General features: G+C 36.4%; 1 protein-coding gene across 1 annotated transcript; it reads left to right on the top strand.

Annotated features, from left to right (window-relative positions):
• The first annotated feature begins 1,058 nt into the window (after nt 1-1,058).
• LOC133881619 (cullin-associated NEDD8-dissociated protein 1) lies at nt 1,059-19,299 on the top strand. Its single transcript, XM_062320585.1, has 29 exons — nt 1,059-1,236; nt 2,025-2,118; nt 2,776-2,945; nt 3,646-3,856; nt 5,337-5,502; nt 6,243-6,372; nt 7,755-7,869; nt 8,017-8,174; nt 8,265-8,388; nt 8,520-8,570; nt 8,655-8,737; nt 9,843-9,927; nt 10,003-10,104; nt 10,201-10,299; nt 11,768-11,878; nt 11,956-12,039; nt 12,106-12,246; nt 12,750-12,842; nt 12,974-13,095; nt 13,216-13,378; nt 13,457-13,696; nt 14,321-14,569; nt 14,657-14,833; nt 14,944-15,090; nt 15,241-15,357; nt 16,219-16,387; nt 17,138-17,215; nt 17,291-17,429; nt 18,763-19,299. Exons 2-29 carry the CDS (start codon nt 2,080-2,082, stop codon nt 18,857-18,859), a joined length of 3,660 nt encoding a protein of 1,219 aa, XP_062176569.1. The 5' UTR covers nt 1,059-1,236; nt 2,025-2,079; the 3' UTR covers nt 18,860-19,299.
• Nucleotides 19,300-19,586: the final 287 nt, after the last annotated feature.

Raw genomic sequence — 19,586 nt, 5'->3', positions numbered from 1 at the left:
TAACTCAGCAATCAAATATCATTACCACGTATCTTGTTCTACTAGCAGTGATGCTACAATTCCTTGAGGGAAAAACTAATTAAGGATATTTGATAGATCTAGAATAAATTCGGAACGGACCAGACCCAAGACCCGATGAAGAGAGAGACCCGGCATGAGCCCAGTAAAGCCGATACGCCCGCATCCATAACCACATTCAAGTTTCACCACACAACCAAACTCTTTTTTTAAAGATAAAAAAGTGGAGACATAATAGATAAGAACATAACAGAGACGGCGTATATAAATTGAAAATGAAAAAGAAAAGCCATGCTGGCATATCTATCCCCCTTTTTGTTCTTGGGGCCAAAATGTGGACGTATCCAAATCTTAACACGTACGATACTTTAACAAATCTCATTGAACAAAGACTCACAATTTAATAATTGCATTTCAATTAAAATTCCGATTAATTTTGGCCACATATTGTCTGTTGAAAATAGTTGTAAGATTATTTGGAAAAATAATATAAATTTTTTTTTTAAAAAATAACCTCTCCCTGAATTAAATATTATGAGAAAGTTCTATAAATCACGATTTACCAAAACTTATGAATTATCGTGATTTGTCAGTCTCATGACTATCTACAATTATCTTACAACGTTGATTTCTTAAATCCTAATCAATTTTTATTTATTTTTATTTTTTGTACTGAAATAACCGTATAAGCATTTATGATAATTGCATGATAAAAATGTAATTTTTATTGAATAATGCTATAAGCTCTATTATTTTTTGAACAATAAACTCTTTTATAATTGTTGACATGTACCACTATATGATTGAAGCCCCTAATGCTTTCTAATCACATTCTGGCACACATAATAAAAAATTATAATAGAGTTATATATAAATATAAAGCATGTTTCTTTCATCTAATTTATTTTTCCTGCTAATTAAGCATTTGAGAGTAGTTTAACGAAAGCAATACGTGGCATCTGATTTTAGAGAAGCCCATAAAACGGCCAATGAGCCCCCAAGCCGACGTTATCGTGTTACTCAGCGGCGTGCTTTTGGGCCTGAGGCTAAAGAGTATAGGGTTTTAGCTTTCCTACACATTCTCCATTGAACGAACTCTCTCTCACTGGTACGAGTGAGTGAAAGCCTAAAGAACCAAAAATCAAAAAGCCTTTGAGACTCAGAGAGAGACTGAGAGAGTTGCGATCGCTACAATCACAAATCAAAATACTTCCGCAGGTACGTCTCCGTTTCTCTCTAAGCTTTCTGTCTTCAATGCGTTTAAGATCCTTCGTTTCGGTTCGATTCGGCTCCTTTTCTCTGCATTTCGTTCCTAATTCTAGGGTTTCCGATACTGCAATCCGGCTTAATTTTGTGTATTATAAAGAAATAATCTGAGACGAGAAGGTTCTCTAGGGTTCTGGAGCGAAGCTATTTGGTATTTTTTTTTATTTTATTTGGGTGTTTAATCTAATGTGGATTACTGTTACATGGTTTGGCTAAGGATTCTTTTTATTTTTTAACTGCCATTGCACTTGGTGATTTGTGTTTTTGTATCGGATGGTGTGTGTGGTTCTGGTTGTAGGGTTGGTTTGAAGAGGTGGGTTTTGTTCGTTTCTCTTTTTGGCATTTGTATATTAAGGCTTTGACTCACTGGCCAACCCAAACGGAACGGGGAATAAAACAACTTTTATAGCTATCACCAAACAATCGTTCGCATGCAATTTTGTTTATGTGCTAATGATTCAACAACAATGAGTGTACGTTTTTCGTGTGTGTATATATTTGTGTTGTGTTGTGTTCTTAAGCAGCGTGTGCTTGCTTGCCTTGCGTCAGGAGACATGTGCTATTTTTGAATTTCAAATTGTTTCCTTCTTTTTGTAATAGGTTTCCTTCATGGATTTTGAGGGGTTTTTTTTTTTTTTTTGGTATAGGTTAGTTGAAAATATTTCATTCCTTCTTTTGAATTTTATTTCACATATGCATTTTTAGGATTACTGATTTCGTATATTCTGTTCCTCTCTCAGAGTATTGATATTTGTGAGTTAGGTGCACACAGCACCTTGATTTTCTCGCACAGAGATGGCGGCCAATTTAGCAATGACTGGTATACTAGAAAAGGTATGATATTTTTGGGGCTTCTATTTGATGTGTGTGTATGTATGTATGCACGCATGCATGCATGTCTTTTTACAATGACTCGGTTAAGTTTGATTCTTGAGTAAAGGTATACACACACACACACACACATATAAGTAAGAAAAACTTTATTAAAAAAACGAAATGCGCCCTTAAGTACACAGGAACAACCCAGCTAGCCCACAGAAAAAAAAAAAAAAAACCCACAAGGACCTACGCCCACACAATACCCAAGGCCCCCAAAAACCCAAAATCCAGAAGATACTCCCATAAAATCCAAACTACAGAAAAAGCCCCCACCCAAAATACAAGAAAAAACCCCCAAAACCCGAAATACAAGCAAACCCAAAATACAGAGGGAAAAACCCAAGAACAACAACCCTCAAAAGAACCCAAGCAAAAACCAAATGCCCGAAGAACGACCCACAAACCAACCCAAGCATACAACTCTACAACATAAAGTTCTTTCCTTTCCTACTCCTATTTAAGAAAATTAAAGAAAAAATGTAAACAGGGATTTAGTAACAGTGAGCCATTGAGAAATCAAACTCACTGTGTCGCAAGACCTGTAAGAGGTTTTCATGTTTATCCCACATATTTTAGCTTTTCATGTTTTGACACCTATGAGTTTGTTTGCAGATGACCGGAAAGGATAAAGATTACAGATATATGGCAACATCTGATTTGCTAAACGAGTTAAACAAAGATAGTTTTAAAGCTGATTCTGATCTGGAGATAAAATTGTCAAATATAATCATACAACAGCTTGACGATGCAGCAGGAGATGTTTCGGGATTGGCCGTGAAATGGTATTGGGCTTGCCTCTGGATCCCCATTTTATGTGATCAGGGATGCCGTTGCTTCTATTGGTTGTCCGGAAGATGTTTGTTTCAGTAAAAGCATGCTTACATGATTTTATCTATTCTTGAACTGTCATATTCAGTGTTTTATAGGTGGTTATACATGCCTTTCACTTCTGTAGTAAAAGGAAAGGGTGGTGATAGGTCTTTTAACATGCTATAATCTGTTTCTTGGGGATATTCAAAGAAGGGACAAGTTTTGACTGCATAATGTTTTTGAACTGAGTCTGCAAAAGAGAATTGTGTAACCTGTTTCGTCAATATTGCTTTGCATTATAAATAATTTTCAGTTTTTGAATTTTTGATTTCCTTTAGACTTTATAACTCTTTCTTTTAGTTGCCGCTTGTTGATCATGTGTTCAGTTGAAGATGGTAGTAGTCGCATCTGGATATTGAGTATGCATAAGTTTTGATTGTAAAATTGGTAGACTTAGAATTTTTTTTGCCACAATTCATCTTCTATAAAGTTCTAGTGGTATACTGGTTATTTGGTGCAAATGCAGGATGTCTGACTGCTTATATGTTAGTTTATGCAAATGACAGTAAAAGATGAGGGGAAACTATTGCATAAAGAGATGTTATAATATTGGTACTTTGTTGTGCATTTCTTCACTTGATATATATCCCTTGTTTTTATGTGGCATTGCAGTCTTGCTCCATTGGTCAAGAAGGTGAGTGAGACACGTGTTGTGGAGATGGCTAATAAACTCTGTGATAAACTGCTAAATGGGAAGGATCAACATCGTGACATTGCTAGCATAGCTTTGAAGACAATAGTTGGTGAAGTTGCAACAGAATCTCTGGCACAATCTATTCTTGTTGCAGTCACGCCACAATTGATAAAAGGAATTAATGGGCCTGTGAGTTCCTAAATTTAAATGTCACTTCTTTATCATATGGAAGCTTTTGGCTTTCAAATGGGAAAGTGTTCTTGAATACCCCTTCACTGAGTAATTTGAATTTGCAAATAACATAACGTACTGAAGGATAATGTGATTAAATGGTAAGCAAATCTTGTATGTAATCAGAAGAAGATTAGAACTTATCATTTATTTAGAAATAATAGGAAAGTGCATGACAAAACTAAAGTCTCAGAAAAAGGAATATAACTCAAAACACTAAAATAAAGAAGCTCTCTTTATTTTATTTTTATTTTTATTTTTGATAAGTAAAGAAGCTCTCTTTAATTGGAGTTGGTTTCCTTTTGTTTTGTTAATTATGCGAAATGTAGACAAAGGTTTGCTTGCTCCCTCCTTCACTCTCTCTCTCTCTCTCTCTCTCTTCATCTTTTCCCGTGTTGGAGACCTGAGTGCCCCTTGTGGATTTTCTCAGATTTGGAGGTTGATATATACTTGTATAAAAAAAAAAAATAGAGGTTGATTTATTACTTAAAAAAAATGAAAACAATAAGAAAAAAAGAGAGAGGTGGGTGGCCACACAACCCAAACAGCTCAGAGGTGGCCGCGTGGCTACCCCTCTCCTCCGTTGAGGGTGGCCGCATGGCTGGATCTTTTTTTTTTTTTTTTTTAATTTTATTTTATCAGTAAGAAAGTCAGCCCCCACACCTGAAAAAATAAATTGGTGTTGCATGTTAAGTGCTTGGTTCATTAAAAACACAAAATACATTTAAAAAAGCTCACCAAACAATTTTCTTAAGTGGACCCCACAAACGACACTTTTCAAATGTGGTCCCACCGAATACACTTCTCAACTTTCTGCCACATCAATTTTGAATTATTTATTATTATTATTATTATTTTAAGAAAAACAGCTTCGAAAACGTTTTACAACATGGTCATAGCTTTCATCATGTGTACACTTGAGCTTGTGTTTTACTCTTGGTATGCATGTGTCTTGTGTTTTGTTGCGTATGTTTGTGTGTGTGCACTCACAACATGTGGGATACTTAAACTTCATGCATAGATGGGGGAAATGGGAAACTCATATCAACATAGATGAGGAAAAAAGATTAATTGGATACCACTATGGCCTCCCATTTTCTGTTTTCTTGTTCACTTAACTATAAATCCAATGGTAATTTTCATTGCCACATCATAGAGTGTGCACTTGGGAGTGTGGACTTGGTAGTGCATTTAACATTTCTCATTTAACAATTGGCTCCCTAAATCAATTTTATATTATGGTATATCTGTGCTACCGGAAGCTTTTGGGAAGTATGGGGTGGGCTTAGGATGCTTTCAGCAGTTATCTGCTCCGCACTTGTCTACCCGGCGTTCTATGCTATCTTGTATTATTTTATTTAATTCTTGCATTGTGTTGTATTATTCATAAATTAACTATAGGCTTCCTTCTAATTTTTTACTTCTGTGTTTAACTCAGGGACCGAGTACAGAGATTAAGTGTGAATGTCTTGATATCTTATGTGATGTCCTCCATAAATTTGGTAATCTAATGGCAGCCGACCACGAACTACTTTTAGGTGCTCTGTTGCCCCAGTTGAATTCCAATCAAGCTAGTGTTAGAAAGAAGACCGTGTCTTGTATTGGTAAGGCTCATTAATTTGTGCAGTTGATGTGGTTATTTAAATTTTACTTTGACGGGCTGCTTTCTCAATGCTTTCAGCTACTTCCTCAATGTTTTTCAGTTTTTTTGTTGCTTTGCCTTGAATATTTCATTTGCTGTGGAATATGATAGAGTATAACATAAAAATCTTTAGCCTATCTCACCTATCGGAATTCATCTGCTTTCCATATTAAAGGGCAAACAACTATCAGTTGGAGATTTGGAGATACTGTGGCTGTTGTGATTTCTGACCTTTAACACGAGAAGTGTTCTCTCCCCTTTAATATGGAAAGCAGGACTGGGATTCCTCTTCTGTTAAATCAGTTGTTGCTGCTTCTTTTATTTTTTTATTTTTTATTTTGTATACTTTTAAGGTGAATTGTGAACAAATGTTAAAATGTTTATTCATAAAAAAAGGTGAATTGTGAACAACATATTATTGCTATCATCAGTTCCTTAAAACCAAAAGGTTAGGTGAATGGTTAAGCGAAACTACGTAATATGATACATGATGTACCTATTTTTGAAGAAAAAGATTCAGGGCGCGTAACAAGTATTCTGTTTGACTATGTTGGAGTAGCCTGGAATGGGCATATGATTAATGTGGTGCCAGTTCATGTCCACTTGTAAACCTTACATTGCTGCACTTTCTTTGAGTTTGTGATTAAAAGATTTGTCCCAAAGGGTACTGTATATTTCACCTGACAAATTCTTTGTCTTCAGCATCTCTTGCTTCAAGCTTGTCAGATGATTTGCTGGCTAAGGCAACAATTGAAGTTGTTAGGAACTTGAGAAATAAGGGCAGAAAATCGGAAATGACCCGTACAAACATTCAAATGATTGGTGCTTTGAGGTGAGCTATATAATGTGTTTTGTACCTTACATTTTGGTTTCCTCTTACCACATTTAGTTTTTTCGTGATATACTTGATATCTTGACTTAGAAAGGCTTAGATGATGTTGTAGATGCAGTTCTTTGCCTTTTCAATATATATATTCACTTAGATTTTGTTTTTCTACCCAGGCATGATGGGCAGAAACCCTTATGTCAAGGCAGATAATGAATGCATGTTTTACAATTGTCATTTATTTCTGCATTTATATACGTTTTAATATATTTCTTTTTTTCTTTTAAAAAAAAAAAAAAAAGATTGAAATGCACACAGCCTAGGCCTGAGATGTCAAAGTGTTGTCCGCTTTGGACATAGTCACATGTGCCTTCACGTGTTACAATAATAGAATAATGATTCTATGGCAAGACATACGTTGGGAACAAACTTGGATATGGTTTTTTCTTTTCTTTTTTTCCCTTGTAAAGTTGAAGGTTTTCTTAAGAAAGTAATTGGAAGATAAAAATTATGGCGAATCATCTTCAAAATTGTGTGTGTGTGTGTGAGAGAGAGAGTGGTGAATCATCTTCAAAATTGTGTTTGTGTGTGTGAGAGAGAGAGAGAGTGGTGAATCATCTTCAAAATTGTGTGTGTGTGAGAGAGAGCTGTAGTTTACTTATTTTCATGTCCTGTGTTGTCATCTCTATTTCTAACTTTGGGATTGACCACAATTCCTTATATGGAGGATATTTGCTTTGGGATTGCTTAAAATTATGAATAAGGAGTATTATTGCGTTCCTTTAAATCGAGATTACCTCCTAAATTCTGGTGGCTCCATGTCAAAATGTTTGATCTCCGTGTATTTTCTCTTTTTTGTGTATTTTTTACATTCTTCTGGGGATTTCAGGAGTGGGTTGTTCTCCAATTTATAAGTCCTTTTATGTATCTAGGCAGGATATTTACTTTGGGATTGCTTAAAATTATGAATAAGGATTGGCACTGCCTTCCTTTAAAGCGAGATTACCTCCTAAATTCCAGTGGCTCCATGTCAAAATGTTTGATCTCCGTGTATTTTCTCTTTTTTGTGTATTTTTTACATTCTTCTGGCGATTTTGGGAGTGGGTTGTTCTCCAATTTATAAGTCCTTTTATGTATCTAGGTATTGTTTGTAAAATGACTTTTGGGTTTCATGGCATCTACTGAACATTTTATATCACTCATTGATCTGAACAGTTTGGCCATATTTATATGGCTGTTTTGTAATGTAGTAATTGCTGTTTATTGCTTTGTCTGTTAATCAATGTTTTTGTCTTGGATAATGAAGTGTTCACTAGTTGTTTTATCTGTTTATGGTCTAAAGGATAAAATGTCATTTGCTAACATATTATAATTCTATGGTGTTCTAGTCGCGCTGTTGGATATCGATTTGGACCACATCTTGGTGACACGGTTCCGGTGCTGATAAATTACTGCACAAGTGCATCAGAGAATGATGAGGAGCTTCGTGAGTATAGCTTGCAGGTACTGTTTTTGTTGCTTTTTTCATTCTTTTTTGAGTTTCTTCATTTTATTGTTTAGATGACTGTGATACTTCTAGCATGTTACTTGTGTTTATGTATTTTTTTCCTACTCTTTTTTTTCCTTATATATGTTAAATTTGGACTGCAGGCACTAGAAAGCTTTCTGCTCAGGTGCCCTAGGGATATCTCTTCATATTGTGATAAAATTCTTCATCTTTCCCTGGAATATCTAAGTTATGACCCAAACTTCACTGATAACATGGAGGAGGACACTGATGATGAGAGTCATGAGGAGGAGGAAGATGAGTATGTTTTACTTTGATTTATGTATGAGTCAATATTTCATATTTTGGATGGAGTTGTTAATTACGTCATGTCTCTTGATTTATTTTGTAGCGAGAGTGCAAATGAATACACAGATGATGAGGATGTAAGCTGGAAAGTCCGAAGAGCCGCTGCTAAATGCTTAGCAGCATTAATTGTGTCTCGTCCTGAACTGCTCTCAAAGCTATATGACGAGGTATATTCAAAATTCAAAATTTGGTCAAAAACAAAAAGGGAGTCTTTCATGATATTGATCTTAGGTTTCCTATATGGTTTGAGCCTAATTGGTCGTATGCTCCATTAAACATTTGATTCTTTTTTGTGCAGGCTTGTCCAAAATTGATCGATAGATTCAAAGAGAGGGAGGAAAATGTGAAGGTAAAGCTTGACAAATTATAATTATTTTTTCGATATTTTATTACTTCTGATGTTGTCGGTTATCTAATATTGTAAATGCTGCAGATGGATGTGTTCAATACATTCATTGAGCTACTGCGGCAAACTGGAAATGTTACAAAAGGGCAGAATGACAGGAATGATTTGAGGCAAGTCAATTCTTATGTTCTTCTGTTGCCAAAGTCGCATGTTTTTTTTTTTTGTTTGTTTTGACCACTTTAGTGTGTCTATGGACGGGTGCCAGTTGGAATTCTTATAAAGTAATCACAAACATTTTACTAATAACCGGAGCTTTGAGGACGTGGAGAAGACCCCTGAGGAACTTTTATCCTCCTTGGATTGAGCATTTTGAACTTGGAGTTTCACTGAACTCAGGGCCCTCCTAACCACCCCCCCCCCCCCCCCCCCCACCCCCCCCCCCCCCCCAAAAAAAAAAAAAAAAAAAACCAAAAAAAGAAGAAGAAAGTCAAATCAATTAAATAGTAACAAATACAATAAAAGTGAATAACTCCTAGAAGACAAACACAGATGGTTTTGTACATTGATTCCGAATCAAGTAAGAATCCAACAGATGTGGGGCTTTTGTGTTAACCTCTCAATGGTTTTGTTAAGAGCTTGATAGCTAAATGAGTGGTGGACATTCAGAAGATTGAATCTATAAATTTCTGTCTTAAGGAATTTTTCCTTCTGACCAACATAGGCAGACATGATTTTGTGGACATGTTTAATCTTAATCATTGGACTCCTAAGTTAGTTTCAGGCCAGTTGAAAACTAAGGTGTATATAGGAGCCATATATATTACCTGTTTGAATAATGTGCTTTATCATTGGATAAAATGGGTGACTTTTTCCCTCCCATACTTGTGTGTAAGGTGGAGAAAACCCATTAAAGTAGGTGGTTCACTAACACTTTTATGTCCATAGCTGAAAGATCATCACTCCTAGTTCTTCCTCACCCATCCTTTGTTTCCTGGTAACCCTCCACCATCCAGTGCATGTTATTATAGTTGGCAGCAAGTCCCAGCTTTTCTGATGAGTAGTCACTTTTTTTTTTTGGGTGGAGAGGAAATAATTAAATATTCTGCATTTTTATGTTTAAGGTCCAGGTATGAGTCGTGTAGTTCTGGGTTTTTTCAAGTTCTGGTTTTTTTTTTCGTCAACACTTTTTGATTGCTGCTGGTGGTGCTTGGTTTCCTGGCTAGCATTAATGTTATTGATGAAGAAGCTAATGCTAAAATTTTGCATTTTGTGCAGTCCAAGATGGTTATTGAAGCAAGAAGTGCCAAAGATTGTTAAATCTATAAATAGGCAGCTACGTGAGAAATCCATCAAGACAAAGGTAGGAATCACTGATATCGTTGTGGATCATAGGTAATATTTCTATTATGCCTAATAATGTTTCATTTGTTTGCAGGTTGGTGCATTTTCTGTTTTGAAGGAACTTGTGGTTGTCTTGCCAGACTGTCTTGCAGACCACATTGGATCACTCATTCCAGGAATTGAAAAAGCATTAAGTGTGAGTAAATTGTCTGCAGTTGAGAGTGTGCATTGAAACTTGTCTAGTTTTTTCCTTGATGCTGAATTATCCTTTGTTTCCCTAATTTTTCTCCAGGACAAGTCCTCTACCTCAAATTTGAAGATTGAAGCTCTTATATTTACTAGATTGGTGTTAGCTTCTCATTCTCCTCCTGTTTTCCACCCTCACATTAAGGTATTAGCAGTAACCATGAATTTTAGTTTTTTTTTCATCAGTAATTGAATTTCATTATAGCAAGTGCGCAATCCAAGTACACAGGAATTATACAAGAGAAACACCTAACCAAAAAAAACAAAAGAGCAATAAAGTCATGAAAGCTAGAAATATGAAAGTAATCACCGGCAATTGTCCTGTGGTAAAGGGTATTAAAAAAAAAACCTTTAATTCCACCATCGTCCTTTTTTTTTTGGGGGGGGGGGGGGGGGCTAAGATGCATTCAAACTTGGTAGGTCAATGCTGCCTTAGTGAAGAGCTTTTGTTTCACCTCTCTGCTAGGAATCCTTATGTGTTTGCGTTGCTTCAAAGGAGGCCCTGCTCAAGTCCTGTGCACATTGTTGAAATGTAAACAATATTCAGAAACCAAAACCCTCCCACCCTGGTAAAAAACGAAATAGAGAGTTTTATTAGTAGGTGCTGCTTAAGGTTGTTTAGTGGGGCTGGAGTATGTTGGGTTTTAGGAACAATATTCCTCATTCGGCCAACCAATGCCTCTTGATAATATGAACTTTACAGCTTCCATTATGTCCGACAAAATCAGAGATCTATCTCTGTTGTGATTTTTTTTTTATAAGTTACTAACCATTGTCCTGATGCATTCTTTGTGAACATTTCCTTTTTCTGACAACCTTATTACCGAATTTGCAAGCTAAAGTCCAAACCATAAATCTTGGATTCCCCAAAATTAAGTTCATGTTCTTGTAATAGGTCCGACATCCTCATCTTCATTCTATTTATCCTACCTTGTATGTAGGATGGATTAATGCATTTAGAATCTAGTGCTTTATGGAAAGTGAAAAATTTCCTACATATCTGTCCACTTTGTTCTTTTTTTTTGGTAGTCCTCCTTGAGTTTGAGCCACTTATTATCTTGTCTACTATTTGTAGAGTTATTTACTTTTAGTGGACTGCTTTCATATTAGAGATTTTGCAATCCAAAGTTAACCACTTCTTTCCTAATAAGAAAGTCTCAAAATCCTGAAAACTGCACTTTTTTTGGGATGGAAAAAAAAAGAGGTCCATGTTCTTGGGATAGGTCAGACATCTTCATCTTCATTTTAGGTATCCTCATGCATAGAAGAGATTCACATTTGATGAATTTTTGGCATTTTAATGCCTCTAGAATTTAGTGCCTTAAAGAAAGTATGAGAATTATGCTACATCACAAAGTCCTCAGTTTGTGACACTTGATTGTCTTTTCTGCTGTGTGCATTCCTTGTTACTTATAGTGTTATTGGTGTTTTGTTAAAATATATTGTTATGCTGTCCTCTTAACAGCATGTCTCTGGAGTAATCTGCTGTTACATGTTTCATGCAATTTGTACAACTTTGATCTGTACATCATCTTTTGATGAGTCTACAGCAGGAGACAACAGCTGAAGTGTTATTATTGGTTCAGTTACATTTTAAACCAATTTATTTGCAGGCTCTTTCTGGTCCCGTTCTATCTGCTGTTGGTGAGCGTTATTACAAAGTTACGGCTGAGGCATTAAGAGTATGTGGGGAACTTGTCCGTGTTGTGCGCCCAAATATAGAGGTGATTTTGCTATTCTCGTTTGGAGTTTGAGATCTTCGTTGGCCTAGTCTAATCTTTTGAGTGGTCTTGTGATGTAGGGTTTAGGCTTTGATTTTAAAGCTTATGTTCATCCAATATACAATGCCATAATGTCACGCTTGACAAACCAAGACCAAGATCAGGTCAGGAGAATTTCTCAGAGTTCTTCTTGAATGCTTTTGTTGTGTCTCATGTTTCTTCTTTACCAGGAGGTCAAAGAATGTGCTATCTCGTGCATGGGACTTGTTCTGGCAACATTTGGTGATAACCTCAGCACAGAATTGGCTGCTTGCCTTCCTGTACTTGTTGATAGAATGGGAAATGAGATAACCCGACTTACAGCTGTGAAGGTTGGTCTGTTGCATGTGCTGGAAATGTCTTTTAGCTGGGTTTTGTGCTACTGTTGCTTGTCTATGTGGATATCACTTGTTTGAGCCTTATTGTCTAAATATATGTAATTTTTCTTCTGAAATAAGACTGAGTCTGAGCATCTCTAGGCTGCTGTAAATAAAATATATAATTAAGTCTTTTCTTTGTCCCAATTTAGCTCCGAACCTGTAGTTGGATGCACTTCCTCTACACTTCTAGTTGTCCACAACACATTCTGAGTTTGTATTTGTTGCATCCATAGATGCACCATTGAAATGCTAGAAATGTGAGTTGGGGTGTTAGCAGAAATACTGAATTGGTTTCCATGCTAAATACCATTATAACTAGAGACTCAGTTGGAGAAAGCGTAAGAATTTAATGTCCCATGTTCTGACATCTGCTTTTGTGTGTGGTGAGAGGGTTGGGGTTTTGTGCATGCCACTGGATTATGGTTATCTAAAGACCTTTAGTGTTTTGTATCCAGGCATTTGCTGTCATAGCTGCTTCTCCCCTTCAGATCGATTTATCATGTGTTTTGGAGCATGTAATTGCAGAACTGACAGCATTCCTAAGGAAGGTATGGAGATCCTTCTGGTTGCGGTATGATATTTTTTAAATCATGCTTAAGTTTTTGTGCTCATTGTTTGAAAATCACTCAATATCTGCCAAATTTATTTCTGAATTTTGTTTGCTCATTTTGGAAAATAGGCTAATCGGGCTTTAAGGCAGGCTACATTGGGAACCCTAAATTCCCTTATAGTTGCTTATGGTGATAGTATTGGTCCATCTGCTTATGAAGTTATCATTGTGGAACTTTCAACTCTGATAAGGTTTTCTCTTAATACTTCACTTCATTTTTTCACCCTTTATCATTATTTGAAAGTCAGGTAAGGTTAGTGGCTTGTAGATTACTTTCTTATAATAGTTATCTTTCATAACCTATTTGCCAGTGATTCAGACTTGCATATGACGGCTCTTGCCCTCGAACTCTGTTGCACCCTGATGGCCGACAGGAGGTCAAGCCCAAATATTGGTTTGGCTGTTAGAAACAAAGTTCTTCCACAAGCACTAACATTAATCAAAAGCTCGTTGCTGCAGGGGCAAGCCCTTTCGGTACGTCTGCATTCTACTGGAATTGCATTTTAATCTATAATATATGCTTGTTTAAACCCTTGCTTGTTGCAATTGCAGGCTTTGCAAAACTTTTTTGCTGCATTAGTTTATTCAGCAAACACAAGTTTTGATGCCTTACTGGACTCTCTTCTTTCAAGTGCTAAACCATCTCCACAGTCCGGTGGTGTTGCAAAACAGGCTTTGTTTTCAATAGCTCAATGTGTGGCTGTTCTCTGCCTTGCTGCTGGTGATAAGAAATGCTCATCAACTGTTGAAATGCTTACTGAAATTCTCAAAGACGACAGTAGTACCAATTCAGTAAGTTTTCCGCTCTAGCCATTACAAAGTTTGCATTCATGTGCATAAAATTCCTTCATTGTTGGATGTTAGATTTTTAGCATTTGGTGATCATTTCAAGATTACCTTTTTTAAAATGTATTGGTAACTAAGGGTTTCAGGAGGCCCCTCTAACCCCCCCTCTACACACACACACACGTATGTCAAAACTAAATGGGATACCCCTTTCCATATTTCGTTTTGATTACTAGAATTTTGCTTCTTTTATGCCTGATTCTATCAGATGTGATCTCATTTTCAAGATTAGCTTTTTTAAAATGTATTGGTAACTAAGGGTTTCAGGAGGCCCCTCTAATCCCCCCTACACATAAATCTCTGGTTGAGAATATGGTATACTCGGGATGAAAGATGGAATGTGTTTGGTGCACTTGCATGCAATCCCTAGTATGACAATGAAGATTTGAAGAAATTTTTTATTTGCTCCTCTCTCTCTCTCTCTCTCTCTCTCTCTCTCTCATGTGCGCATACACCCAGCGCACACACCCAGCGCACACATTTTCTGGTTTTACATTGTGAGACCAATATCTCTATATATATATATTTTTTTTTCTGCTAATGACAATTGCTTTCATTATTACTTTTTAGGCTAAGCAGCACCTTTCCTTGCTATGCCTTGGGGAAATCGGGAGAAGAAAAGATCTAAGTTCCCATGCACATATAGAGAATATTGTTATCGAGTCCTTTCAATCTCCCTTTGAAGAGATAAAGTCTGCTGCCTCCTATGCTCTTGGAAATATTGCTGTTGGTAATCTATCCAAGTATTTGCCTTTTATCTTGGACCAAATTGATAATCAGCAGAAGAAACAATATCTTTTGCTTCATTCCTTGAAGGAGGTGTGTGCTCATGAACTGCCATTCTATCTTTTAGAGCTAGACATTTTCCTTTACAATGTTTTCATTTCTTTGAATGGCATCTTGTAGGTCATCGTAAGACAGTCTGTTGATAAAGCAGAATTTCAGGATTCTAGTGTTGAGAAGATTCTTAAGTTACTATTTAACCACTGTGAAAGTGAGGAAGAGGGTGTTCGCAATGTTGTAGCTGAGTGTCTCGGGAAAATTGCACTAATTGAACCTGCAAAACTTGTTCCTGCACTAAAGGTATTTTGACCAATTGACCTTGTCCACTCCTACTCAAGCTTATGATGACTATTCTATATTTACAGTTGACGGGGTGTGTATCTGTGTTCTTTATTCTTAATTTCCTTTAGGTACGGACAACCAGTCCAGCAGCATTCACTAGAGCTACGGTTGTCATTGCTGTAAAATATTCTATTGTTGAGAGACCTGAGAAGATAGATGAGATTATATACCCTGAGATATCATCATTCTTGATGCTTATTAAGGATCATGACCGGGTGAGTCTCATTCCTCGAGATCTCATCATTCCTCTTTAAACTATCTTATATCTTTATTTGTTGTCTGTATGTGTTTGTGGATAGATGGGTAGTAGTGGGTTGGTGTGGGCTTTCGGACATTATGGTTACTGATTTGCCATGGACATGCAGCATGTTAGGCGTGCAGCTGTGTTGGCTTTAAGTACATTTGCTCACAATAAGCCAAACCTTATTAAGGGGCTTCTTCCAGAATTATTGCCGCTTCTTTATGATCAGACAATTGTTAAGGTAACTTAAGATTTTCACATTATTCATGATGGATGAATGCTTTGTTTCTTCTGAAATTTGTTGTTGTTAAAACATCTGTGCATATGATATCATTTATATCATATCAGAAGAATTATATGTTGTTTCTGGTCTCGATGACTTGTTTTGTTACTTGTATTTTGGATTAGTATGTAAAACTTATATGGTGCAGTTATCATTTACCATTCCAATGCTCTAACGATACCACAGGTTCTGTTTGACAAACTGCTGTACTCCCTTTTGTTGTTATTTAGCTTCTTGATTAGGCCTGTCAATGGATTGGACTTGATGTTTTTGGAGTGTGGTTTTATTTCAGATAGTAGGATAATTTTGCATGATTCATATGACTTGATATGGCCAATTAACTAATAAGGGTAAATTGCAGCTGATAGGGCTTTTAATAATTATTCTTGTTTTATTATCGTTCTTTTTCTACAATTATGATCTTCTGCCTTGGACTTTTCTAGAACAAACTTGGAGGTTGTCTTCTTCTAATTTTCTCTTCATGTTCTGCTCATCTTCTTGTCTGCTGTTTTTAATGTCCCAGTTGCTCTGGTGGAATAGGATTATATCATAATCTATGCATTCCCCGTGGTAGCCGTTAATTCTTACTTCTAGCACTTAAATATGTGTGCATGAGATAACTTGTAGATGATTATTTGGCTGTTCTGTGTACACCTATGACTGAACTTACGGTGTAGCTGGACATTCATGCCTTTGTTACTTGGAGTAACTCTGTGCTTCACTTTCTTTCTTTTTTCTTCTCGTTTGTTTCTTTATTATTTTTTTCAGCAGTATTAGATCTAATTGGTCCGATGTTCTGTTTTCTAATTCCTGTTGCAGCAAGATTTAATAAGGACAGTTGATCTTGGTCCTTTCAAGCACATTGTGGATGATGGACTTGAGTTGAGAAAGGCTGCTTTTGAATGTGTGGACACATTGCTGGATAGTTGTCTTGATCAAGTGAATCCTTCATCTTTTATCGTTCCTTACCTCAAATCTGGTCTGGATGGTGAGTTGTAGTTTGAGTACTTTTGCTGCCTACCATTTTTCATTCTTATTTAATTTACCTTTCTTATTGATTTGGATTTTTGTGGTGGGCAGTGACATTTAATTTCAACGTACAATAAGATAAACTGCAATTTACTGTATCCATTTGTATCAGAATTCAGTTCCTTTTCACAGGGCATATGTTCAAATGAGTTAATATTTATTTGTGATTGAAGGTTGTGCTCCACATGATTTTTTTTTTTTTTTTATAGATAAGTTGGAAACATACAAGAGCTAAAGCGAAAGCTAGAGCTGAAACAAATACAGATGTAATTCTAAAAGTAACATTAGCAAAGTTAAAGTTTAAACTGAAAGTAAAAACTAAAGCTGAAGCTAATTCTTATTTGTAGAGCAACAAGCCTAAGGTGGATCCTCTCCACTGACAAATGGAATAGAGGAAATAGGATGCTCCAAATGATTATTAGTTTACCCCTTTTGAGAATACTTTTCCCTTTACCCCGGATACCCCGGTTATCAAGAAAAATGAAAAGAAAAGAGGAATGCTTTTCTACTTGATTGGTTTCTAAGTACATACTGTAAGATGAATCATTTTACATGTAGTTATTCAGTCCCATAATTGAGGATTTGTGTTCATGACTGAATAGGAGGAATTACTTTTGTTGTTATTGATGCTTATGTGAAGATTGAATGGTAATAGTATGTTGAGGTTTTTATTGCTTTCACAACAAATTTTGGCCTTTGTCTCTTCCAGATCATTATGATGTGAAAATGCCTTGCCACCTTATCCTCTCAAAACTTGCAGATAAGTGTCCATCTGCTGTACTGGCAGGTCAGTGATTTAGCTCTACTAAGATTTAGCTGAGCTCCAAATATTTTTGTCTAATGTTAGTTTTGCATCCTTCAGTGTTGGACTCGTTGGTGGATCCTCTGCAGAAGACTATAAATTTTAAGCCAAAGCAAGATGCCGTCAAGCAAGAAGTAGATCGTAATGAAGACATGATCCGCAGTGCTCTTCGCGCGATTGCATCCTTGAATCGCATAAGGTTTAGTCTTATCTGGATGTTTTAATTAATGCATCCTGATTGTTATTTGATTTTCTGATGCGTTTCTGATTTATTACTCAATTTAATTAGGCTTTATGGTTTTTACGTTTAAGTTTTTCTTTTTACTTTTGTTGTGGGGGGGGGGGGGGGGTTGCAGTTGGCTCATGGTCTTGATTATTGTTAAAACCCATTGCTTTGTTGGCCAATATTCTGAGTCTATAGAGGGAAGGGTTTATTGCTTAAACTGATCCCTTCCACTGAGTGCATATTTGCTTAGGATTGCCACACTGCTTGGATTAAGATTTCTACTTTATCCAAGAAACTTAACATACTGACTTCTTGTCATGCTTAGTAGATATACAATCCTCCTGAAGACCTCTTTTTTTTTTTTTTTCTTTTTTCGTTACTCTGATGTTAGACTTTGTTGTGAGCATGTGTTTCTGTATGACAATGTGTTATGGAACTCAGAGTATGAACATACATGCGTCATTTTCTTTTTGTACCTTACTAGGGCCAATCAGAAGATGGGAGATTTTCTTTAGTTATTTGACAGCAACTGAAGGCTAGATATTACCCAATCTTTTATCTGGATCTGAAGCCAAGCATGCAAGTATATCATACTAAATAATGAAATTAAACATACTTCTTTAGGGCTAACCTGAATTCTTTAAGCGCACTAATGAAATTTTTTAACTTAGGATACTAAAGGTGAAGTACTTTTTATAATAAATTTAGCTTCTAACTCCATGATTCCCCTATGTTGGTGTTGATACATGGACAGGTGTAATTGCTATTCATCATCTTTGAAGCTTACCGTATAAAGTTAGTATTTGTGCTTTCGTCTTTCCAAAAAGTTCCAAGCTCATAGAATTGAATTTTGGAGGACCAAATAGGAAAATGTATAGAATTTTCTTCATGTCCTACAATGTGTAGAGTAAATTCACTTTTTGGCTTGAGAATCAGACTTTGAATCACATAATAGTTGCTTTAAGCTGGAATAAGTTGGACGTAGATTCTCCACTGGTGAAGTAGCTTGTCTCATCATGAAACATGTGGTTAAATTGTTTAAGTGGCTATTTTATTGCTTTGAAGCAAGAAGTTGAGAACTGAGGCTCCACTTTAAACTATATAGTATTGTCATCTAAGATGTACTCAAAAGTGATTATTCAACTTCGGTTGAGCTGATTGTTATGTGATATCAATAATAAAGCAGGGTTCCCTTCCTCCCCCTTGACATTTTCTCTCTCTCTCTCTCTCTCTCTCCTGCATATGCGCGCGTGTGTGTGATATCGGTGAATCTTCTAATGCTTTACTACATCCTGTTATTCTGCAGTGGAGGAGATTGCAGCCTTAAATTCAAGAACCTTATGACTGAAATACAGAGATCTCCTGCACTATGGGAAAAGTACTATTCCATCAGGAATGAGTGATAGACATGTTGAACCCTCACTAGAAGTGTTTTATTGGAGTTCTCCCGCAAGGAATGAGGAATAGAACATCGTCCTTTTGATGCATGGAGGTAGGATAGGCCTTTTTTGGGGCAGAAAAAAAGAAGTGGTTGTAACCCCATTGATTCATGTGTAAGAATGGGGCTTTGAGGGATTCAGAAAAGAACCAGATCACCATGTTCTTTTCCTGGGGGGGACTGGTTTATGGTTTTCCCTGTATAGAGTGTGCATTTTTCATTTGATTATATATGATCTCATGACCATTACTCTTCCCACACTCCAGACCCTCTGCTTGGTTTGGGTAGAAATGCAGATTTTTTTTTTTTTCTTCGTTCAAGGCAAGAGGACAAGTTGAGTACACAATTACTTGTATTTAATGACCAGATATGGAAATGCAATCCGATAGATATTTGTCATTCGAACTCGGTCGTGTCGGCTTACATATGATTATCTTCGCTTGTTCCCCTAGTGAATTTCCTTGTGCCCCTCGACTTTTTCCCTTGCTAATTGCCTTGCTTAATCTGAGAATTTTTTTTGTGAAATAAAACATAGATATAACAGAGGCCTAAAGCCATTGGTATGAGCTGCTCGTTCCATTTTTTGTTCTGCTTTTTTGGTTAATCAAAAGATGACGAACATCATGTTTGAACTCTCTGTCAGGGGTTGGCTAAAAGCCTTGTTTCTGAAATCTGACCCGGTTCCGACCGAT

The sequence above is a fragment of the Alnus glutinosa genome, chromosome 11 (assembly GCF_958979055.1).
Source record: "Alnus glutinosa chromosome 11, dhAlnGlut1.1, whole genome shotgun sequence".
Classification (NCBI taxonomy): domain Eukaryota; kingdom Viridiplantae; phylum Streptophyta; class Magnoliopsida; order Fagales; family Betulaceae; genus Alnus; species Alnus glutinosa.
The sequence above is the reverse complement of the archived record's forward strand: the minus strand, read 5'-3'. Positions and strand labels throughout refer to the sequence as shown.